This window comes from Aythya fuligula, chromosome 1 (genome assembly GCF_009819795.1).
Source record: "Aythya fuligula isolate bAytFul2 chromosome 1, bAytFul2.pri, whole genome shotgun sequence".
NCBI classification, from domain to species: domain Eukaryota; kingdom Metazoa; phylum Chordata; class Aves; order Anseriformes; family Anatidae; genus Aythya; species Aythya fuligula.
This window is the reverse complement of record NC_045559.1, coordinates 76,918,942-76,942,183: the sequence shown is the minus strand read 5'-3', so window position 1 is coordinate 76,942,183 and position 23,242 is coordinate 76,918,942. Positions and strand designations below refer to the sequence as shown.

At 37.9% G+C, this 23,242-nt stretch overlaps 1 protein-coding gene across 1 annotated transcript in view; it reads right to left on the bottom strand.

Annotated features, from left to right (window-relative positions):
• Window positions 1–5,277: 5,277 nt before the first annotated feature.
• ETNK1 (ethanolamine kinase 1) overlaps window positions 5,278–23,242 on the bottom strand; it is a 28,607-nt gene continuing 10,642 nt past the window's right edge. The window contains exons 2-8 of the mRNA XM_032183608.1: window positions 22,981–23,240; window positions 22,039–22,179; window positions 17,344–17,486; window positions 11,193–11,276; window positions 8,810–8,970; window positions 7,392–7,465; window positions 5,278–5,867 (exon numbers count right to left, since the gene is read on the bottom strand). Coding sequence (XP_032039499.1) covers window positions 5,795–5,867; window positions 7,392–7,465; window positions 8,810–8,970; window positions 11,193–11,276; window positions 17,344–17,486; window positions 22,039–22,179; window positions 22,981–23,240 — 936 coding nt within the window. The 3' untranslated portion in view covers window positions 5,278–5,794. The remainder of the gene's footprint in view (window positions 5,868–7,391; window positions 7,466–8,809; window positions 8,971–11,192; window positions 11,277–17,343; window positions 17,487–22,038; window positions 22,180–22,980; window positions 23,241–23,242) is intronic.

Below are 23,242 nucleotides of genomic sequence, written 5' to 3'. Positions count from 1 at the left end.
TTTTCAGATGCTACAGAAACAACTTGTATAAAATCTTGTATCAGAAATTTGTTAATCTGGTAAAGTCTGGCCACCTGTTCTAAGGTCAGACTTCAGGCCTATTCCAGTCAGTTTTTATAATCTATTTAAGGAGGATACTGATTATTAAAGAATCTCATACAGAAAACCACATACACTGTTAAATAAATGAAAAAGCCCAACCCAAAACACACCTGCAGTGTTGCAAATTAATGAGCTGCACACAGATCTTAAGATAGAGGTTATCTTTTACAATGTCTCTTCCCTTTCCATCCCCTAAATTGACTGGTTTCTAGTCAAGGCAACAAACTGTACAGATCGCTTGGAAAAGTCACTATAAAAATTAAGCAATGCTTTTTGCAATGTCTCACATCACTTAATGCACCTCCATGCAAATGGCACATACAATTTGCACATTTTCCTTTCCAGTCCAGGGCTCTAAAGGCCACAAAGAAGTTGGTTTATTCTGACATGCCTATCTAGGTTTGCATGGTATCTCACTGACAAGAGTTCCTTTAACTTATGTGGCTGGCTAACAAAATTTTTTTTTCTTTGCCCAAGACCAAAGGTCATGGCTTTTTATCTTTTATATCTAATGAAAACAATCAGCATGTAACCTACAGTAATAAAAAAGGGGGGAGTCAGCTGCAACACTGCTCAGCACCAGCCTGACATTACCTGTAGATTTGACCAAAAGCTTTCTGTTCTGCTACAATAGTTACAACCTGGCAGGTGTGGAAGAGATAAGAGCCAGTAGCTAATTCCAGTAGTTGAGTAATCATATAAGCACACCTCAAAAGGCATTTAAGAACAAGAACATTAAAACATGTCAAGAATAGACAGCTACCTAAAATAAACAGATAGGATGTGGCCAGCCTCCTCTATAAACTACAGGAAGACTACCCCAAGCCACGGATTATATTCTCATTGGTTATGGAAAAATTTTCTTCAATTAGAAAAGCAATTACCCTATTATAAGACTCCTTTTGGCAGGATTTAAAAAAAAAAAAAAAAAAAAAAAAAAAAAAAAAAAAAAGTGTAAGCTTTTGCTAGCTAGCAAATGTTTTAGAAGAAATCTGAACTGTGAAACAAACTTTCCCAGTTTGTTCTTGTCCTTAAACCATGCAATAAACATACCCAATACTTTGCCACATGAAAATCTGAAGCTCTAATTCCCATGTGAACTTTCTTTTTACTTATACTTACTGAGCCCACCCTGCCTCTCAACTAAAGCTTCTATGACAAACTCGGTTCCAAGGACCCCAGTAACGGTAAATGTCAACGCCGATAAGCATGTGTATCTTACATCTGGTGCAGGTAGAGCTGACAATGTACAAACCGTATCAAAATCTATTTGTCAGATGGACAATGAGATTTGCACACTGGCGTTTTCCAGCAGAATTTTTAAAATACAACAGTGACAAGAACAGACTAACATCTTGAAGAACACTATGTAGTTCAAAACTGACAGTGAAAGGCAACAGTAACAAAATACAGTTGGGTATTTGAGGACAATTAGTCTATGCCTCACCTCAAGATCAAAGGCCTCTTCAGCAAGGGACTTTACACAAAATAATTCTGATGAGAAGTCATATACCGATAAAGTAGAACAATTGTAGTCAAAAAGTAAGTATTAATGATTAAGTATGGAAAGGAAGCCTTTTATATTCACATTTCCCCAACAAACTACGGTTTGGGGGCTGTGGAGGGAGCGCAGTACACACAGGAAGAATACCTCCTCAGGTAAGTTTCAAATAGTCTAAAGGGACTACCAATAGTTCTAGCGTGGAGAAAAATGACTGGCAGAACTATCTGAGTGATCTGGAGGGTTATTATAAGCATTTACAAGTTAGCAACTAATCCTATAAGTCTATATCCACCAAAAACATTAGGTTAGGAGACTTCTATCACAACTAACTCAATCGCTGTCCACCACAGGAGCGCACACTTAGGAGTACTTCAATTCAACATGCTTATGTTTAGAAGTCACCAGCATTCAAGAATGTATAAGAAATTTTTGGAATTTTAAGTAAACATTTGAACAGCCTTCTGTATACCATAGGTACTTACATGTACCTCTGATATTGTTTGCGCTATTAGACTTTCTTTTATTTTAGTATCAATGACTTTATTCCCAGAATCATTCCCAAGAGCAAGATGTTAAAAAGCCAACAGGGGAAAAACAAAAGACACTGGGTGCCCAAGGCTATACGCGAACAAAAAAGTATTATGCTCTGTTACAGGTCATTTTAACAAAAGAAGTCAGCACACAGTTAAGATTTCTTCTTTACATCAAAATTTCTACAAATAGGAGAGAATACATGCAATTCACAAGTCCATAAAAGCAAGGTACAGTACAATTCACACTAATTTACAAATGGTTATTTACACTGTTGTATATACATATACAGTCAGACCTGGTTAATGCAAATTTGGTAATTCCTTTTTAAATGCAAATCAAGTGTAAATGAAGAAATTTAAAATTATATGAGAACAGATTAGTTATTCATAAATCTTTAATGACCTAAGAAATTAAGCACTGATTAGCCAGATCTGACTGCAGAAATGAGAAGAAAAAAATTCACACTATTCTGCTTTACAAAAGCAACCAGGCCACTATGGTCTATTGACTTGATGCTATTTATGCAAGAATGCCATTATTAATAATCCTCTTTATATTTACAATGTAGGTCTAACTACAATAAGAATTATTGATTTTGGCATTCATGCCCTTAGCTTAACATAAAGGCAACAGAATATCTTCTTGGCAAGTCACAGTCAAAACTACTACAGGATGTTTCTAGAGCTCAGTCTTTTTATCTTTCTTTTTTTTTTTGTCCTCCTTCAAACATCTTAAATTGCTATTAAGAGACTGAGAAAAACTAGAAAAACTAATTGAAACAAGTACATGTTCTCTAGTTTGGTGCTTTAGTACCTAACTTACATTCAGAATGTCCTGTATTCACAGTTTCAAGCTACCTTATAATTTGCAATACTTTTGCAAACTACTGCTTCAAACTAACGAGTCTGTAATATTCCTTTGCAAGTGAGAATATCTGAGTGCTACTGGCTAAATTGATGTGGAACAAGAATCAAGGTAACTGGCATTTCATTTCAGAATAGTTTACAGTATTTTCTCAGAACTTTTACCAGGAATTGTTTTAATCTGTACTTGTCTTGAGAGAAAGCTGATGCAAAGCAGTATTTAAGTGTATAAAATGAATTTCAACATGCAAAATGAAAGCCTCTATCAGTACTGCAAAGTTGACCACTAACCTGCGATAATCCTTGTGCTTCTTCAAAGTGGCTCAGAAAAAGCATGCAGTATTTACTATCTGCTTGAAAGTGCTTTCATGGGATTCAGTGGAACTTGACAGCTCCACAAGAATGAGATTGAGCTGCACTCATGAAGAGCTTTGGTTCTGCAGAAGCAAGTTTCCACTCCTACAGTTATTGCTACTTGAGCTATATAAACAAAATACTACTGAAAAAAAAAGATACATTAACTCCAAACTTATATAGAGCTGGTACTTGAAAAGGGAATGTGGATTGCCAGCTGTTGGGAAAGTTAGACAGGATCTGTCAAGTGGTGGATTTCCAAGACCAAGTGATCTTCACAGCCTCTTTCACGTAATTTACAAAACCAAAGCACATCACCAGAAAAAAAAGCCAGCATCTGAGAATAGTAATCAAGTCCTAAATCTTTATCAACCTTACTTCCAAAGGACATCTTGCTGAACTTAAAGGAACTACACACCAAGACAGCGGGGTATTATTTGAAGTATCTCAATCATGCCTAGAGGGAGAAAGTATGGAACACAAGAGAGTCTTCAGTGCTTTTATGAGCTCTAGCAACATCCTCAATATCTGCTATAAATGAAAATACATTAATTTTAGCTATGTTTCTATTTCACTACTGAGAAAATTTGTCCAGCATAGTAGCCTTCAGCTAAAAAATGCTAACAGAAAGGTTTACCCAACTTCAAGTTACAAAAAAAATCGTAGTTATCCCATTTGTACTACAGTTTAAGGTTTTGACTGAAGGAAATAAAAAAATGAAAACATTCAGAGATGAATGATAAACAAGTTAAGAGGAAAAAAAAAAACTGCTTTTGTAAAATAACAGAATGCCATTCAAGATGGTCTTTCAAGGTGAAATTTTCATTCACATTAACTTTGTCCTGAATCAAAAACTTTGTAAAGCACTGTGTATGTATATGTTATTTAAATGTGTATGCACACACACATAACAGTATGTCATAAAGCAATTTTGAATAAATATCTTTGCCAGAGTCTCTACAAAAGACCCCCCCATAATATTTACTCTTCAGGTAAGTTTGTGTTTGCATGTGTATATGTACACACACAGACTTTGTACATGTGGGCACTTAAGCGACCAAAGTGCAAAGTTTTTCCAGAGTTGAGTATATGCCTGCCCAACTCCAAACCGCCTTGTTGGGTTTTATTTTTGTTGTGGGTTTCTTTTTCCTCCCCGCTTCAGATTTAAAGCCTCTTTCCACTCAAACTTACATAGGTTTTCTTCAGTAAACATTTTCTTTTCTATTCACATTTTGTGATCCAGACCATTCTTGGTATAATAGCTATAAGGAGATGTGTGTGATGATCAAAGCCCCATTGTTCAAGTCATACTTTTTCATGTTATCCTTCAGACTGGAGACTTTGAAAAATAATTTGCTGCCACAGAAGAAAAACAGACATACAGAATTTTCAACTACAGGACCAAGCATTTAAGACTAGAATCCGAGGTTAGAAGGTGACAGAGCAGAAGGAAAAGACATCAACAATACACAAACTGTAAACCTAAGTGTCTTGCTCCCCAGTGCAACAGGATCTCTGTTCACTGATCTTCAGTTCAATAGTCCATTCCATTAGACACTGCTGAAGCACATCAGAGACCAGAATAGTGTTCAAATTTTGAATCAAGTTTCAAAAAGGAATACAGATTTTGGAATAGTGGTCTTTTGTTTAAAAAATACACTTAACAAGCAGCTTTCCTACAAAAGTTAGAGATGGTGCATTCCCATCTAACACTGATGGTACAGAGTCTCAGATAATCTGATGGCCACAGAACTTTCACATTTCTACAGCTTAACACACAGAAAGGAAAGCCAAAAAAAAAATTTTTTTTTTTTTTTTATCATTTCAGCAACCAGGTTGATTCTTACACAAAAGATAAGTACCATAATATGGAAAGCTAACTTTCTTTTTAAAAAAAAAAAAAAAAAAAAAAAAGATCATCCTAACCTTTTCCCCTAGTTACTACATACTAGTGACCAGTATCTAAGTCACATTTTGCCTGTATAGATCTAAAAGGTTAATATCCTCCGACTGTGTAGATCTCTAATATAAGTTAATGCAACTCAATAAAATAAGCTGTTAAACAAATCCTTTGGAACAACTTCACTGTCTGCACCCAACTTTTACAAAAACTGATGAAAGCAGCAATGGAATCATGTTAAACTTATAATAAATAATTCACATACAACATGTTAAATTACGAAAAAGGATTAAATTGCCATTTCTACAACTTTTTATAGATTTAGCAAGTTTCTAATCCATTTTTATATCAACAGCAGTACGTATGTTCTTCATATTAAATTTAACATTGAAGGACTGTTTAGAGGCATTATTTATAAAGCAAGAACCACCAAGTGAGCATTACAGAACTTCAATAAATGTTTAGCTTTTTTCCAGTATCCATTCTCAGAAAAGATTCAGGGGTTGTCTATCCACTTGGTAACTTTATTCCTCTTCTTTACTCAGGAAGAGTTAATGCCGTGACTTCCAGCTTCATTTTGAAATACTGGTTAAAACGAACAATTGCATACCTATTCAAATGGAGAAAGATCTAAAGTTAAGAGCAGACAATTTCTCACATAGAAACAGGAACGCTAGGCCTACTCAGAAGTGTACCTATTCCAGACCCATTCCCAATGCTAACCCATAGCAGCTGCCAAAGGAAGAAATTAAGAATAGAACACCCTTATTATGGTACTTCTATCACCACCCCTCCCAGCTTGCTAAAGTTTGCAAAACAGATCCTGGTTTGGTTGCAGAGGTGGTGTTTTCATGCTTAACAGACTGTCCAACAATTGACAGCTACAATTCTAAGATTAATCTTGTTCATTGCAAGAATGCCATTTTATTCAAAACTGCAACATTTTTGAGTTTTATCACCTGCGCTTTTTACTTGTATTTTTTGTGCCATCTAGCGGTTATTAACAAGTACTTCTACTTAGGAATAACTAATCACAAAGCCACAGAAGAGATTCATATTTGTATCATTTACAATAGCACAACTAAGCATAGTAAGCTGTCTTAGTCATTAACAGAAAAAAATTCTAAACCAAAGCAGTCTCTCATGCCAAGCAAAGTGATTAACTTTATCACTTCTCCGAGTCTCCAAAAGACTCAAATTCCTCTGCTCACTGTAAGCATTAAAAAAAAGTGCCAACATCTACCTGAAACAGAACTATTAGTCAATTAGTCAGTATCTCAGGAGATGGAACTTAAGATTCATTTACATTATGTAGATTCTTTAAAAAAATTTGGAATTTCTATGATCAATACTTCATATGGTAAAAAGCTCTCCTGTACAAGAGCCCCATTTCTCATTTTCTGCAGTTAGAAATGTACGTCTTCTGACAGACAGTGTACCACATTGACCAACTCTGTTTCTGTGCTTTTCTCTTGTCAATAAAAACTGTTAATGCATTTACTCCTCGAGTAAGTTCCTTGCTTTGTTATACTATGTATTTTAGCCCAAAGGCGCATTGATCAGAGGGCTGAAGAAAGGCTGAGAGAACTGGGGATGTTCAGCCTAAGAGACAGCTCTGAGGTAACTTCATCATAGATTGCCAATACTTAAATGGGGATTATAAAAAATACAGAGAATTTTTTGCTCAATCAGATAATGGCAGGACAAGGGGGAATGGTATTAAACTAAAAGAAGGGAGACTTAAATTAGATGAGGCCAGTGAGACACTGAAACAGGTTGCCCAGAGAAGTTGTGGATGCCCCATCCCTGGAGGTGTTGAAGATCAGGTTAGATGAGGCCTTGGACAACCTGGTCTAGTGGATGGCACCCCTGCCTAGAACTAGATAATCTTTGAGGTCCCTTCCAACTGAGCCATTCTATGATTAAGTTCAAAAACTTGGAGGGGGGGGAAGGCAGAGGGAGGACAAACAGCTTTTACTGTCTTGTTTTCTCTTCAAAAAGAGATAGTATGATCACAGAGACCAGCTTTGTTGCTCACACATCAGTTTCTGATAGCTGGGATACTGAACTAGATGGTCCCACAAGTCCCTTCCAATCTCACTTATTCCATTATATATATAGCAAGTACACTTACCCTAAAAAATCAAAGTCAATGGTGGAATACTTGGCTTGAATTAGAGCCCACAATCCCCAAAAGAAGTGGGAAGCCTAAAGGAAAAGAGAGTAGGTAAAGATTATTACTATATAAAAAAGTATAAAAAGCATTTAAGCACATTCTCCCATTGAGACACAATTATCCACAGAAGAACACTCCAAAAAAAAATCCCAATCTTTTTGTTAACTTAGTTGATCTCTCATTACCAAAGAGACTGGTAAACAAGTATTATAAAATTAATGGCAAGGGAAATCCATTGGCCTCCTAACTCTCCTCCATGTTTCTTTTCCAAGAAAATTAATGCTGCATTTGTGAGACAGGTCAACAGGTCATCTATTAAGTAAACTGTTGTGCAATTGTATACCTCATGTTAAAAAACAGAAATAGAACTACTTCTTTTGTTGCTTACTAAACATCTTATGGCAGTTACTATCCTACATTTACTCAACCTAACATATATAAAGAATTCCTTTTGAATCTGATTACCCCCTTAAACCATTTTAACTACAACTCACTTTCAATACCAACTTGAACAAAGATATGATCTTAAATTCCTCAGAATTTACACAAATTTGTCATCTGCTCCAACCATACTTCCTTTACTACTCCAGATGCATAGCCTTGGAGACCTATGCTCAATTTCTGATTGAAAGTATGGATTACATGAACAATAGGTAATAGATATGACTGCTAAAATATTTGTTCTAAAGTTCATCTGAAATATATGTTGCAGACATGAGCTTGATAATCTCTTTGTAGAAGACATTTTTGGACCACCTAGGTTACAAGTGATATGCTTCAGAATTCTGTTCAGTTAATAACTGTCTACAATAATAACCTAAACCACTTCCTAGAGCTTGCATATAACACTTTACTATAAGCGTAGAAGATGCATGCATGCCTGAAAAAAACTTAAAACAGCAATCATTATAGGTAAGCGCGGATCTTTCCTGTACCTCTAAGTTTTGATAACTTTGTCTGATAGTGAGCAGTTTGGAGCTTTACACCAGCAACTATCAATTTCAGTTTATATGTTCTCTTAACAATTTTTTTTGTCATCTTACTGCTACAAAGAAAAGATCACCACAGACTCCCTGGAATCTCTTGCCAACTCAGGGACTCAGTTCAATTAACAGCCAAGAGTGATCCTTGCTTAAAATCTCATCTCCTTTTCTAATACTCACTGCCTCTTTTGCTCTGTAGATTATTCCAAGCATTCTCAAACTTCCATAGAACAGAATATATATATGTGTGTGTGTGTATATATATATATATATATGTATATATAAGCACATACCACAGCACTCACATTAAGAAATTAGCAATTACATTTGCCACAGAGTAGGTAAGCTTCTCTACAGCAGTGAATATATTCAAGCACAAAGACTGTTATTTACCAGTGCAAACTGATTGACTTGAACATATAGAACTTCAACTTCCTTTTCACTAACTTCTGTGCCAAATCCTTTATATTCTTTGTAGGCCTCAAGGTAAGATCTCAGCCATTGTTCCTGTAATTCTCTGTTGGGATAAAGGCTGTAGTCTACTTCGTTTACTCCTAGAAAAAGAAAACGAGTATTGGAATCTTAAGGTATCTAAAAAGGAACATCAAAATCACATAACTGGACTACTCATCCCTCACCCTCGATACCCTCCCCCTGCCAGCACAAACACAGACTGATGTGGACAAACATCATTACTTTTACTTTGGCCTGATTTTATTGGTTATAAGTCAGCAAGAGTTTGTCACATAAGAATTACAAAGCATTCAGCGCAGAAGAAAGTTTTATTCTCTGTTCTCAGCCACAAACATACTCTACAAGTGTTTTGAAATTCAACAAGTTTGGCTTTGAGAGAAGCCTTTGGAAAAAAAGTTTGCACTGGAAAGCAAAACCCTCCCATGCATGTCAACCACGGTCTTATATGCAACATTATCTAAAGCTGAATCCAGATACATATACATTGTCAGCAATAAAGCTGACAAAAAAGCTTTTAAGGCTAAAACTTCATTAGAAGTCTACCCCTCCCCTTCTACAGGGTGTTGGTAGAATTACAAATCTTATCTTCATAACTGCTCTTTTGTCCTGTTCTTCTTCATGGCATGTGGCTCCAAATCTACCTATACTGGAGATGCTCAACCACATTCAGAGTCTGCCAGGAGTTCTGAGACCCAGATCACAGTTGACTCTTACTGACTATCGATTACCATAGGACATGGAAATATATTCTATCCACAAAGCAGGATTAAAAACGCATTGTGTTTGAAGAGCCATTCTTAGCCATGCTTCTTCTTCCTTTGAGACACCTTCTTGCTCTCCTTTCCTCTATATTACTTTCCAGAGGATTAAGGTAGCATGTATATGTAGTAAAATAGATACTAAACATACTCCCGAGAAAGTAAGCATGTTTGCCACCAAATGTGCCATTATGAGGCACATGCAATAGAAGCACTCTATCCTGAAAGCACTGAATTTGAGATAGCATGCAGAATGTGCTAAGAAAGTATTAGATCTTCTGTACAGGTGTATCAGTAAAGAGGTCATAAGTATGCAGCTCTCTTGCACATGGAAAGTTGCTTAACCTCACTGGAAGATTGCACGCCACAAATAAGTGTTATTCTTTATGGTCACATGGTTGTGGCCATACCTGCTATTGCCGTTGGTGGCCATTACAATGACATTTCCATACCTAAGTCACCTTAAGTTCTATTCTACAAGCACTGCAATCCTACAAGCACTGCAATCCCCTAGCACTTAGAACTCCTTCTCATGTCAGATATACTCAAACACAGCTTTAAAAAAAGTTCAGATTTGTACTGGATGGATAGAGAATATGAAAGGTGAAACAACTCTTCTTCAGTGGCAAAAAAAAGGTTTGTAGAGTCTTCTTAGCATAGTTAGCTCTTCGAAGATGTACTCAGACTCTTAGAGGTCCCAGACAAAATAAGTTGAAAGTTTTCAAATATATTTTGTAAAGAACTTATTTCCCAGATACTTAAACTTATCAAGCTTATACTCTGAAATCTAAAAAGTTACCTGTACTTAAGATTTATTTTGAGAAACAATGACAGGTAAGTTAAGGCTCCCATTTTCACCATACTGCACTTTCTATCTATACCAAAAATTACCTAGGTTTTGCCTGTAGCCCCATACTGTGAAATAACATAGCACACGCTCAAGGCTATTTGTCTTACGGAGTGAAGGGAACAGGCATTCACTGAAAGAAATTGAACGACTTAATGCAGGAATCTATCTGCAACTTACTGCTAAAACCTGGCTTTTTATACTATCACATAATCTTAAGCCTTTACCACTCCAGCTTCGCATGACTCAAGGGCAAGTACTTAACAAAGACACAAAATCAGCAAGAAACCATAGAAGTCTGCTATTTGGAACTGTGGAATCATACAATATATTCTACATTTGGTAATATATACACACATACAAACACACACACACACGCAAACACATGTATGCTGTAGAAGATATATGTGCAGTATTTCATTCTGGCGTGCTGAGTCTCTGCTGGGCGATTTCACAGAATGACAGTTAACTGCAAAGACTTAAGACATTATGTTCCATTTCTGGGCTACCAGAGCTGTAAAGGAAGGGTATAACTGTGGCTTGCAAATAGAGACCAGTACACATGTTTTGATACCATTGTCTTAACAGCTATATAAATATCTACGGAGAAAAGAGAAAAACAGAACATGCTACAAGAATGAGAAATCAGTGTTTTTTTCAGTCAAGTTTACCTTTACCTCAAAAATCCAATTTTTACCTGCAAATTCATTGAAGTGATTGCCAATGTCATAAGCCAGGTAGTTGTATCCAGAGTACTCATAGTCTATGAACTGCACATCACCTATGTGAGACAACAGCAGCAACATCAGAATCCACATTTAACAAATTCATGGCCCTAATCCTTTGGTGTCCTCTGAAGTTTTAGTGGAAAAAAGCCCACAAAAAACCCTCACACACCCACCTTATTTGTACCCAGTTGTGTGCACTCAGACTTCACAGGGTAAGGCTGTGATTTTTGTGGTATAAGACTTCTTTGAATATTGATTCAAGAAAGCTCTTCAATAATTACCTACAGTTTACAGTTCTCTACTTTTACTCTGAAGAGCAGAATTTTAATTTTAACTTCTACCACACGAGGGCATCCATTACCTTCCAAATAAAATATATGGCAGAAAATCCTTTGTTTAAGCTTTATGAGGAAATTGCAGACCAATTTTTCCCTATTTACTCTCAGAAAAGTGTGCAACCATGGTAGACTAACAGGTTGCAACGTGTTGGTATTTTCTTTTTGTACATTAGTATTTCCCCTTTGCCCAACCTCACTTACAAAAAGGACTGTTCTCAAATTGTTGCATTTTTTTAATTGGCTTAAACTAGTTGCAAGACACTGAGAGACCACTCTTCAAAACAGTGAAATTATGTAATGTTATACAGACAAGGACTGATGATAAGGGATGATAAGGTGGCAACAGTCCCAACTGTTTCCAACTTACTTGCTAACTTTTATACTACACAGTGTTTTTACCTATAGGTAAGCTGGGAAAAGTGCTTCGCTCAAGATGGTACAGCACTGAACCTGCTCAAGAATGTTTACATGACAGCAAGCAGTCAAGATATCAATAACCTGGAATAATTAGATAAAACTACAGCTCTTGTATTTTAAGGGAAATCAGAAGAGACAGCAGAAATAGAAGCAATGGTTTAACTTAACTTCTGTTCACAAGAGCTTAAAATGTACAAGTTATGAGCTACTGTGCCGAAATAGGTAACTTTCACAGTTGCACTCTTTTTCCCTTTCTATGGCCACTCTTTCAAAGACTAGCTGCATGTTTACTCAATAAAATATTACAATGAACAATCCTGTTAGCCTGACCTAGAATACACTTATAGATACTAACTACCAGATCTCTAGATTAAAAAAAAAAAAAAAAAAAAAAGCAGATTAAGAATACTACTCTTATGTATTTCCTAGGCTAAGGACTTTAAGTGTCTAATATACTGCCTACTTAGGATTTATGAATACTGCACATATCAAATACAATAGCTTTGCCAGATGTATGTCCCAAGCAAGATAAGACAGAATAACTGTTAGAAGTGTTCCTTAGATCTATGCAGTTCATCATTTACCACATTTGAAACACATCAACATTTTCCAAATGCATCCATCTAAATACTTATAATTGAAGTTAAACCCCACAACACCAACAAAATCACTTAATCACAATCCTCCAAGTCAGGTTTACCCTTGCTTCCACAGAAAAAGAGGATTGCTTACCAAGGTTATGAGGTTAAACCTTTTAGGCTCTGACAAACCAACATGAGAATGCAAAGTGGCAAGCTCCTCCCAGGAAAATCTTGTTGGCAATGGAAAATTGAAGGGTCTGAAGGGACAAGAAGTTTTACAGCAGCTGCAGCCAAGATCTTATGATACTGTCACAGATCAACTTCTGCCACTGCTTGACTGGCAGACTCATACACTTGTGCTTCTCATTGGTTCTTTAGTACTTCTTTTAAAACAAACACCTGTAAGTTACAAGCCAGTCAAAATGCACAGCCCAACCCTGGTTAATATTCTGCTACACAACTGACCTCTTGACACCCCCCACCCTACCGTTATTAAATGTTGATTGTATTCTGAGTTTCCCTCCCCCCCCATAGATGATACAAACATGGTACGTAAAAGTCTGTTTGCAGAATATCAAAGGAATATACTTTAAATTTCTTTAATGTACAAATTTCATCTTGAACATACCTGTATGTGCCACTATCGTTTTTTAATTCAGCTAACATTTAAATTTTACTTCCAGTTATAAATAACAGTATTACAAAGTAAGAAATTGAATCTAACTGGATACGGATGATGCTGTTACCAGGTACTCTCCCATGGGGAAGTGCATGTGAACAAGTGATGAACAAGTGATGTGAAACCTTTGGTCAGTGCATTTAAGTAGCACAGAGAATACCACCACAAGGCAGCAACAACGGCATACGTAAACTGAAGCAGATGAAGAAAATTTGGCACACCCATATTTGGTAAGATGAAACTTCAAAGTGAAAATATCTCTTTCTGACTCATGCTACTGTGGAACTCAACCTTAAATTTGATTTTGGCATAAAATACTCAAGGGTGCAACTTTCTTCTATAAAGCAAGCAAAAGCTTAAAGTTCATATGCATTATGCATTTATGAAGTGACACATCTCAGCTACCTTCATTTAGAAGAAGCAGAAGAACCTTTACATTTACTGTTTAAATATCCACAGCATCAGAAGCTACTTTTAAGATTTACTGCAGCTCATACCACAAAGGCACTGCTAGAAAGATGTGGGTTACACTAGCAGTTGATCAGTTAGCTTTTGTTCTGAGGTTTTAAATAAACACAATATTTTTACATTCCACTGTTACTACTGGGAGCAGGGAGACCAAAAACAGGATGGTCTAAGTGCACTTGGATTTTATTGAAGTGAGCCATTATTTAAAAGTAAGCTCTATCATCTCTCTGGAGCGGCTACTGTTATCAACAGGAATAAAGATGTCAAGAAATTTGCATTTCAAATCAAGACATTCCTTTCATCAAGGGAGCTAGTACTATAGGCAACAATCTAATCTATGAACACCACATAAAATTCCAAAATGGAAATTGTGTTGTATACATCAGAAATAGATTCCTTTTAAATAGATCAAGAAGTAGTCAAGAGGGCATCTGTTAGATCTCCTCAGGGAACAGAAAGGTAGAAGGGGTGATGATATCGCTCTATAGCTGCCCTTCACTTTCAGTGGTTTGGTAAGGTAAACACTCAACAAGCAAGCCCTAGCTGTAGTTAACACAGCAAAATGATGTATCCTATCCTGCTCATCAGGTGAGCCACAGAGGCCCCACATGACAGCTTCAGTAAAGACATTATCTACACCCACCAATTTTAGCTATACATACCCAAAATACCTTTGCAAAATTAAAACGGGTTTTTAGAGCAAAACCAGAAGCCTTAAACATACCTCAGTCTTCAGAAGCACTGAGCACCCACAGACTCCTACCAAAGATCATAGAAAACATTGGGTAGGCAGAGGGAATAAACAGAACAAAACCAGCCATCTACCTACACACTTAACTTCCTGGCAGATGAATTTAATACATTCAAAAAAAAAACACGGATATAGACAAAAGAATATTGATACTTGATCTTTTTAAACAGCAAGTATTTGAATACTCTTAAAAGATCATGTATTTTGGAAATTCCCAACTCATATTAAAAAAGAAAACTTGAACAGGATAAGAACAAGTCTATAAATAAGCAGTACCAAGCCAAAATATGCTTGGTGCTATCTTGCTGTCCAAATTGTAATTAAGAGAAACATGAAGCTCTGAGTTACATCCTTCAAAGAAGAGTTCACACTGATAATAATTATATGTTATGTAAAATGACACTTGTTAATTTTCATATCCTGAGAGACTAAAAATGGACATTAGCAAAGCAGCAAGAGGCCAAGTTCTCTCAGCCACAGCATGAACAAATTCATATCAGATGACTGACACTTCATTACAGGAAGCTAGCACTCAACATGCTATTCCAGTCTCATAAATAAAGTGTGAGGACATGAGACTGATTCTTCTTAAAAGCTGTATATGACAGCTATGATTTTTCTTTCAAGTCTGAAAATTTAATTTAATCCAGAGGAGAAGTCTAAAGCAAAGTATTGGGATAAGCTGCAATTGTTCTACCTGCATTGGACAAAAGTCTTAGTATCTGCTGATAGCTTGTAGCTTAAACAAAAACATGCTGAGTAGATGCATCTTAAGCATTCACAAACATAACAAATACAGTATCATTAAAATCCATAACTAAATTGTTTTGTGCCAGCTTCTGAAAAGCTAAATCAACATTACCAGCTCCGATCAATCTTTAATGGGGAGGAAAAAAAAAGGTAAGTAGTTCATCTAGATGAATGATTCTCTCCCCTCAGTTCCAGTTTAGGATCAGCCAACATCTTTTTGATACACAAGAGCTTTTCTAGATAACTGAGTAAATTTCATAAAAAATCTCAGCATGATCAGTATTTGTTAGCTACCTTCATACAGTGGCTTCATCATTCCTAATGAGTCTATTTTGTGCTCTTACAAAGTAATCTGTATATCAATCAATACAAGCTTTTGCTGTACTGAACAGAATTCCAGCAATACACACGGAGTTAATGTTGCAATTCAACTTCTAAAATCATATTCCTAATTTTTAGATTTTTCTAATAGACAGATTAGACAGTTTTTGCTTTGTAAAAAGTACACAATTAGAAAAAATATTTCAGAAGAGAGGTACAAATATTCTACAGCTTGCATTGAGGTTTGGTTACTATAAAATAGTACCATTTGTATCCAGATTACGGAAGTCTTACAACACAGTATATGTGCAACATTCAAACAAGTTGAACAATCAACCTACCTATTTTGTACTTCAAGTCTTTCTTTCCCCCCAAGTTGTTTATAGGTAGCTTGAAGCCGAAGTGCTTTACATACTCCCCCCTCCTTCCCACCCTCTCCCCAAACACTAAACACTCACACACTGGTTATTGTAGGATTGCTCATAAGTGATGCACTGCTGGCATTGTTTTTTCCTCCATTCTGTTTACAAAAAGAAAAGCATATAGCATTTGTTTTAAAAGTAGAAACTTCACGCCTATTGACTGTGACAACGAGCCTTTTAAAGGAATTCCTCTGTTTTATTTTACATTGAATCATGGTTCTACTATAAAAAGTGACTAAAAGTTACTTTTTACATTAATAGGTAATTGAGGAATACTAAAACTCAAGGTAGTTTCAGCATTGAAAATACCCACACAATAACAACAGATTTATTTTTGGTACTGTAATACCACAGCTCCAATGTGTGTGAGACCACAAGCCGATTTTTTGATTCCTATTTACTTATTTCACACACTTTTGGCTGAAATACCAACGATTTACCACCAAACTGTAGTAAAGATATGAAGCTACTGAAAGGAAGAGGTCATCCTCATTACAAAAGAGTCTTAAATATCTAACCTGATGAATTTGTTGCACTTAGCTGAGCTCACATATTTGAAAAGTAAAGCAAGTTGTGCAAAGGTAAACATTTTTACTGCACTATGGCCATTTTAACATCTTAAGTTTCCCTTTTCTTCATTTTAGCATCTTAATATCTTGTTTAATTGATTCATTTAGTAACCGAACCTCAAACCACTGAAAATCAAGTAATAAAAGAAAGCGTGGGTTTATATAAAAGTCTTACAGATTCTAGTTGAGGCATTCTTTAATAAAATTATTTAGAGTTATTTTATAATAAAAACAAAAGCAATTTATCTTCACCAAGATGTGTATTGCCTACAGCTGCTTAAATAAAGTATGTAATTAAGGAAAGAAATCTTTAAGATGCCTATGTACTTCACATAAAACAAATTGAGCAACTGAATGTGGTGCTAAGTATCACTAAAATACATAATCACAAAGCTGTCTTCCCTCTCAGCAACACAATCACAAATCAGAACACACAAATTACAGGAGATGTCTTTCGGTTATTTTCTATGCTTGTATGATCCCCCCCTCCTCTGCCCCCAAAACAAAGCTTTATGTGATTCAAACAGAATTACCATAAACAATTCCATACTTTGAAACCTAGTCATACAGGAAGGCTGTGGATTAACAAAATTAGTTAAAGAAAAGCAAGGAAAAACATTGTTCTCTGTACAGTAACATTTAAATGAGAATCAGCTAATTAAACAACGTAGTAGTTACACAGATATCACTACCATTACCTTGACTGCTAAAAGCTCAAGCTGAGTTCAGTTGTTACCATCACTAAAAGGACACCACTGATGTAGGAAATACAGCTACAGAATAAACAAACTAAGCCACTACTTACTGCTTAGTTCAATACCTACCTCGTTTCTTGTTGTAAATAATATTCTTACACAACAGGTCATTGTGACAGAGTACCACTGGTGATCCTAAATTTGACAGTCTTTCCTTCATCCAGGCCATTTCTTCCTGAAGAACTTGAGGACTTGGAATTTCACTTAAAAACCTTTTCAGGTGTAAGAAGTTTGAGAGTTAATTTTTAGTAGTGTGTTCCATACCAAGCATCTGTAATGAAATAACTTAATTATTTTCCTCTACATTCTAATTTCAAATAATTCAACAGATGTTCTCTCAAAATTAGGGTACTATTTCCCCTGGCACCACTGCAGTCAAATTATGACAGTTATTCTGCTCAGTCCTCCCCAAAAACAACTCTATAAAGGTTATTTGTGTGGTAAACATAGTGGCAGACCAGCAGTTAGGTACAGAACTTGAACACAGTCCTGAACATTTCTATAGGAGTATAGATTAAAAGATTTATAGCATGAATTTCATTCACTTGTTGCTCACATTACATTACTTCCTTCAAGTACAATATGCAGTAAGTATAGATTCATCTTTTGTTCCTTTAGACACAGTAAAAATTCTTTGAGGCAGTCATTTTATCTTTTAGATTCTCAATTACTCTTTTTCCAGTTCTCTTTATAATTTTATGTTGTAGGAAAAAACTTTGCTAGAGTATTCTTTAATTACAACACAACAAGAGAAGCAGCTGACATCAGTGATTTCAAAGAAATTCTATAAAGAATGTTTAAGCTGGAATCTTTTAACCAAGCAATAGGAAGTTTGATATTGTACAGACGCCTCCAAACTGTGGTTTTGAAGGTTGATCTCCCCTCCCTGAGAAACACGGCCTTCAATTCCTGCTTTAAATTACAGCACTAATTTTATTTAGGCTAGCTTTTCTACCAGTTTTCGTTACTTTCATCCCAATTTTTCAGTGACTGACTCTAGAATCTTCTTGATTCTTATTTTGTTAAGCTCCTAGGAAAAACAGCCTGATTTCCAAGTCAAGAGTTCTATTGGGAATACTTTAAAAAAAAAAAAAAAAAAAAACAGGAGAAACTGCTGTTCATACTCCATGACAACTCAAGTCTAGAATGACTGTGCAGCAGATGCCTTTTTCTTTTTACTTCTCTAGAAACCCTTTTTCAACTTATCCCATCATCTAAAACAGCCTTTTGTTAGCTTTACTTTTATGACACTCAGTTTTAGACAAGTCCTTAAACCGAACAAATATAGGAAATAGCTAAGATCGGCAGGTTAGAATGAGCAAGAACAGTACTCCTATAACCCCAGGAAAGAAACACCATGCTTTCTGCATTCACTCCAGAACATGTGCCTCTGTGAGACTGATGGCTATCTTTTAAAGCTGTTGAGATCCAACTACCTGAAGAAATACTTTACTTAACCTTGATTCAATACTTAATCTTCATTCTTTAAATAAGGTATACAACTACTGTCAATATGCATAATATTGACAATAATGTTGCGGCCGCAGACGGGTCCCACCTATCTCTAAGGGGAAAACGGATCCTAGCCCAGGAGCTGGCAGGGCTCATTGAGAGGGCTTTAAACTAGGTAAGAACGGGGACAGGGCTGAAATAAGGCTTGTTGGAGGTGTGCCAGGGAGAACAACGGCAAGTCCAGGGAAGAAGGCAATGGCCCAGCTGAAGTGCATCTACACTAATGCACACAGCATGGGTAACAAACAGGAGAAGCTGGAAGCCATCGTGCAGCAGGCAGGCTACGACTTGGTTGCCATCATGGAGACGTGGTGGGACCACTCTCATGACTGGAGTGCTGCAATGTCTGGCTATAGGCTCTTCAGAAGGGACAGACAGCACAGAAGGGGTGGTGGTGTGTCTCTCTATATCAGAGAGTGTTTTGATGCCGTGGAACTTGACGCTGGGAATTATAAGGTTGAGTCCCTGTGGGTTAGGATCAGCGGGAAGGCCAACAAGGCTAGCATCCTGGTGGGGGTCTGTTATAGACCGCTGAACCAGGATGAGGAGACGGATGAGGAGTTCTACAGTCAGCTGGCAGAAGTTGTGAAATCATCAGCACTTGTTTTTGTGGAGGATTTCAACTTCCCAGACATACCCTGGAAACACAACACAGCCCAGAGGAAGCAGTCTAGGAGGTTTCTGGAGAGCGTGGAAGATAGCTTCCTGACGCAGCTGGTTAGTGAGCCTACCAGGGGAGGTGCCCCGCTAGACCTCTTGTTCACAAACAGAGAAGGACTGGTGGGAGAAGCAGTAGTTGGAAGCTGTCATGGGCAGAGTGACCATGAAATGGTAGAGTTCTCCATTCTTGGAGAAGCTAGGAAGGGGACCAGTAAAACCGCTGTATTGGACTTCCGGAGGGCTGACTTCGAGCTGCTCAGGACACTGGTTGGTAGAGTCCCTTGGGAGGCGGTTCTGAAGGGCAGAGGAGCCCAGGAAGGCTGGGCACTCTTCAAGAAGGATATCTTAGTGATGCAGGAGCGGTCTGTCCCCACGTGCCCAAAGACGAGCTGGTGTGGAAGAAGACCGGCCTGGCTGAACAGAGAGTAGTGGCTTGAACTTAAGAGAAAAAAGAGGGTTTATAACCTTTGGAAAAGAGGGTGGGCCACTCAGGAGGATTATAAGGATGTTGTGAGGCAGTACAGGGACAAAATTAGAAAGGCCAAAGCTCATCTTTAACTAAAACTGGCTATTACTGTTAAAGATAACAAAAAATGTTTTTATAAATACATCAACACAAAAAGGAGGACTAAGGAGAATCTCCATCCTTTACTGGATGAAGGGGGAAACTTAAGTCACAAAAAATGAGAAAAAGGCGGAGGTGCTTAATGCCTTCTTTGCTTCAGTCTTCAGCAGCAAAACCAGTCGTTCTCTGGATACCCAGTACCCTGAGCTGGTGGAAAGCGATGGGGAGCAGAATGTGGCCCTCATTATCCACCATGAAATGGCTGGCAACCTGCTACAGCACTTGGACATATGCAAGTCAATTGGGCTGGATGGGATCCACCCGAGGGTACTGAGAAAACTGGCAGAGGAGCTGGCCAAGCCGCTTTCCATCATTTATGGTCAGTCCTGGCTATCAGGGGAGGTCCCAACCAACTAGCGGCTAGCAAACGTAACGCCTATCTACAAGAAGGGCCGAAGGGCAGACCCAGGGAACTATAGGCCTGTCAGTTTGACCTCAGTGCCAGGGAAGCTCATGGAGCAGATTATCTTGAGTGTCATCACATGGTACTTGCAGGGCAACCAGGTGATCAGGCCCAGTCAGCATGGGTTTATGATACGCAGGTCCTGCTCGATGAACCTGATCTCCTTCTGTGACAAAGTGACATGCTCGGTGGATGTGGTCTACCTTGACCTGAAGGCTTTTAACACTGTTTCCCACAACATTCTCCTCAAGAAACTGTCTGCTCGAGGCTTGGACTGGCATACGCTTCGTTGGGTTCAAAACTGGCTGGGTAGCCGGGCCCATAGAGTCATGGTGCATGGAGTCAAATCCAGCTGGAGGCCGGTCACTACTGGCAGCCCCCAGGGCTCAGTACTGGGGCTGGTCCTCTTTAATATCTTTATTGATGATCTGGATGAGGGCATTGAGTGCACCCTCAGTAAGTTTGCAGACAACACCAAGTTAGGTGCGTGTGTCCATCTGCTCAAGGGTAGGAAGGCTCTGCAGGAGGATCTGGATAGGCTGCACCGATGGGCTGAGGTCAACTGCATGAAGTTTAACAAGGCCAAGTGCTGGGTCCTGCACCTGGGGCACAACAACCCCAAGCAGCGCTACAGGCTGGGAGATGAGTGGTTGGAAAGCTGCCTGGCAAAGAAGGACCTGGGAGAATTGGTTGATAGTTAGCTGAACATGAGCCAGCAGTGTGCTCAGGTGGCCAAGAAGGCCAACAGCATCCTGGCTTGCATAAGAAGCAATGTGGCCAGCAGGGCTAAGGAAGTGATTGTCCCCCTGTACCCTGGTGAGGCCGCACCTCGAGTACTGTGTTCAGTTTTGGGCCCCTCACTACAAGGACATCGAGATGCTTGAGACAGTCCAGAGAAGGGTGATGAAGCTGGTGAGGATCTGGAGAACATGTCTTACGAGGAGCAGCTGAGGGAGCTGGGATTGTTCAGCCTGGAGAAGAGGAGGCTCAGGGGCAACCTCATCGCTCTCTACAGGTACCTCAAAGGAGGCTGTAGCAAGGTGTGGGGTGGTCTACTCTCCCATGTGCCTGGTGACAGGATGAGGGGGAATGGGATGAAGTTGCATCAGGGGATGTTTAGCTTGGATGTTAGGAAGAACTTCTTTACCGAAAGGGTTGTTAGACATTGGAACAGGCTGCCCAGGGAAGTGGTTGAGTCACCACCCCTGGAGGTCTTTGAAATAGGTTTAGATGTGGAGCTTAGTGATATGGTTTAGTGGAGGACTGGTTAGTGTTAGGTCAGAGGGTGGAGTAGGTGACCTTGGAGGTCTCTTCCAACCTAGATGATTCTGTGATGAAGTGTTCAATCATAACAAGAAATATATGAATACATAGAATATACTAAACAAATTAGAAAACTATCCTTATAGTTTATATATAGCTATGCTGGTATGCAAGAGTATGACAAAACGTAAGATCTTGTATACTTACTAGATTGGCAACCCAAACTTTTTTTTTTTAATATTCTTCCAACCATCATTCTGAAAGAATGGGAAGTCAGGAAAGCACATAATTAAATAACTACCTTTTATTTACTTCTTCATCCGCAAATTCTGTGGGTATAAGAGAGAAGTATTTTCCCATCTTCAACCAGAGGTTTGATTTAGGGATCCAACCGTTGTGCGCATGGATAGTATGGATTTTAGCAAGCTGTTTGGCAATGAGTCTTTAAAGAAAAAAAATGTAATGTTATATTTGCAATAGATTAGACAGCCTTTATCCTATCTTTCCTAGCAAAAATAGATTTCACAGAAACATCACAGGAAATCCAGCAGAAGTATCAAAAGAGCATAAATAAGAGCAGCACAGCTACAAGGTAGCATCTTTCAAGAGCCAAAAGGCCTTCAACAGCACTAAGGGTAGGGGGGAGCACTCGTGTGGAGAGGAATTGGAGTTCAGCTATAGCATGCATTATGGACCTCTATTTTCAGTCTTCAACTTGCTTATCTTTAGAAGAGTTGACTTAAATTAGCTACAGTTTTTAGGCAACAGATACATTTCAGCAAACACATGAAAGTCTACAATCTTAAAAACATCAGCATCTTCTTTTCACTGCTAATAGTATGAAAATTATGTCTCAGATAAAGATATTGAGCCTATTCACAAATGAAGAAGACCAGAAACTGGGCTAGGACAACTTGATTTAATGAAGCCCAGCCTTGTAGAGCTACACCACATCAAATAACTTGACTAGCAGTAGCGTTGAAGTGTTAAACACTCACAATAAGCAGAACTCTTAACAAGTATATCTTGTCTTCCATGGGAGCAACAAGGGTCACTTGCTCAAAACTGAAATATGATTAACTAAGACAAAGGAAAGCAAGCAGTCACAACTGTGAGCATCAGTTTTGTGCAGGTTTATAAAAATATTTATTTTTTGTCTACTCATAAGCTAAGCCTGAGATCCTTTGGGCCTGACAGAACATCATATATGTATCACAGAATTTAGAGAAATTTAAAAGTTTACCTGAAAATATCAGGATTGCACACATGCTCTGGATCCAGTGCTTCTCCCTGCATGAACTCATAGCACAGGCCATTATTGAAAGTACAGTATAGTTGAGGTGCACAGCCATGGGCCTGCAACACACGGAAACTCTTCACTTCCTCATCTCGATCAACTAAGAGCTCAGTCTTATTTCCATAGATTCTAACTAGAACCACATCATCTGTTGTGTCACCCACGTAGCAGCCAATTAGTTTATTGGTGATTCCATCAGTGAACAGCT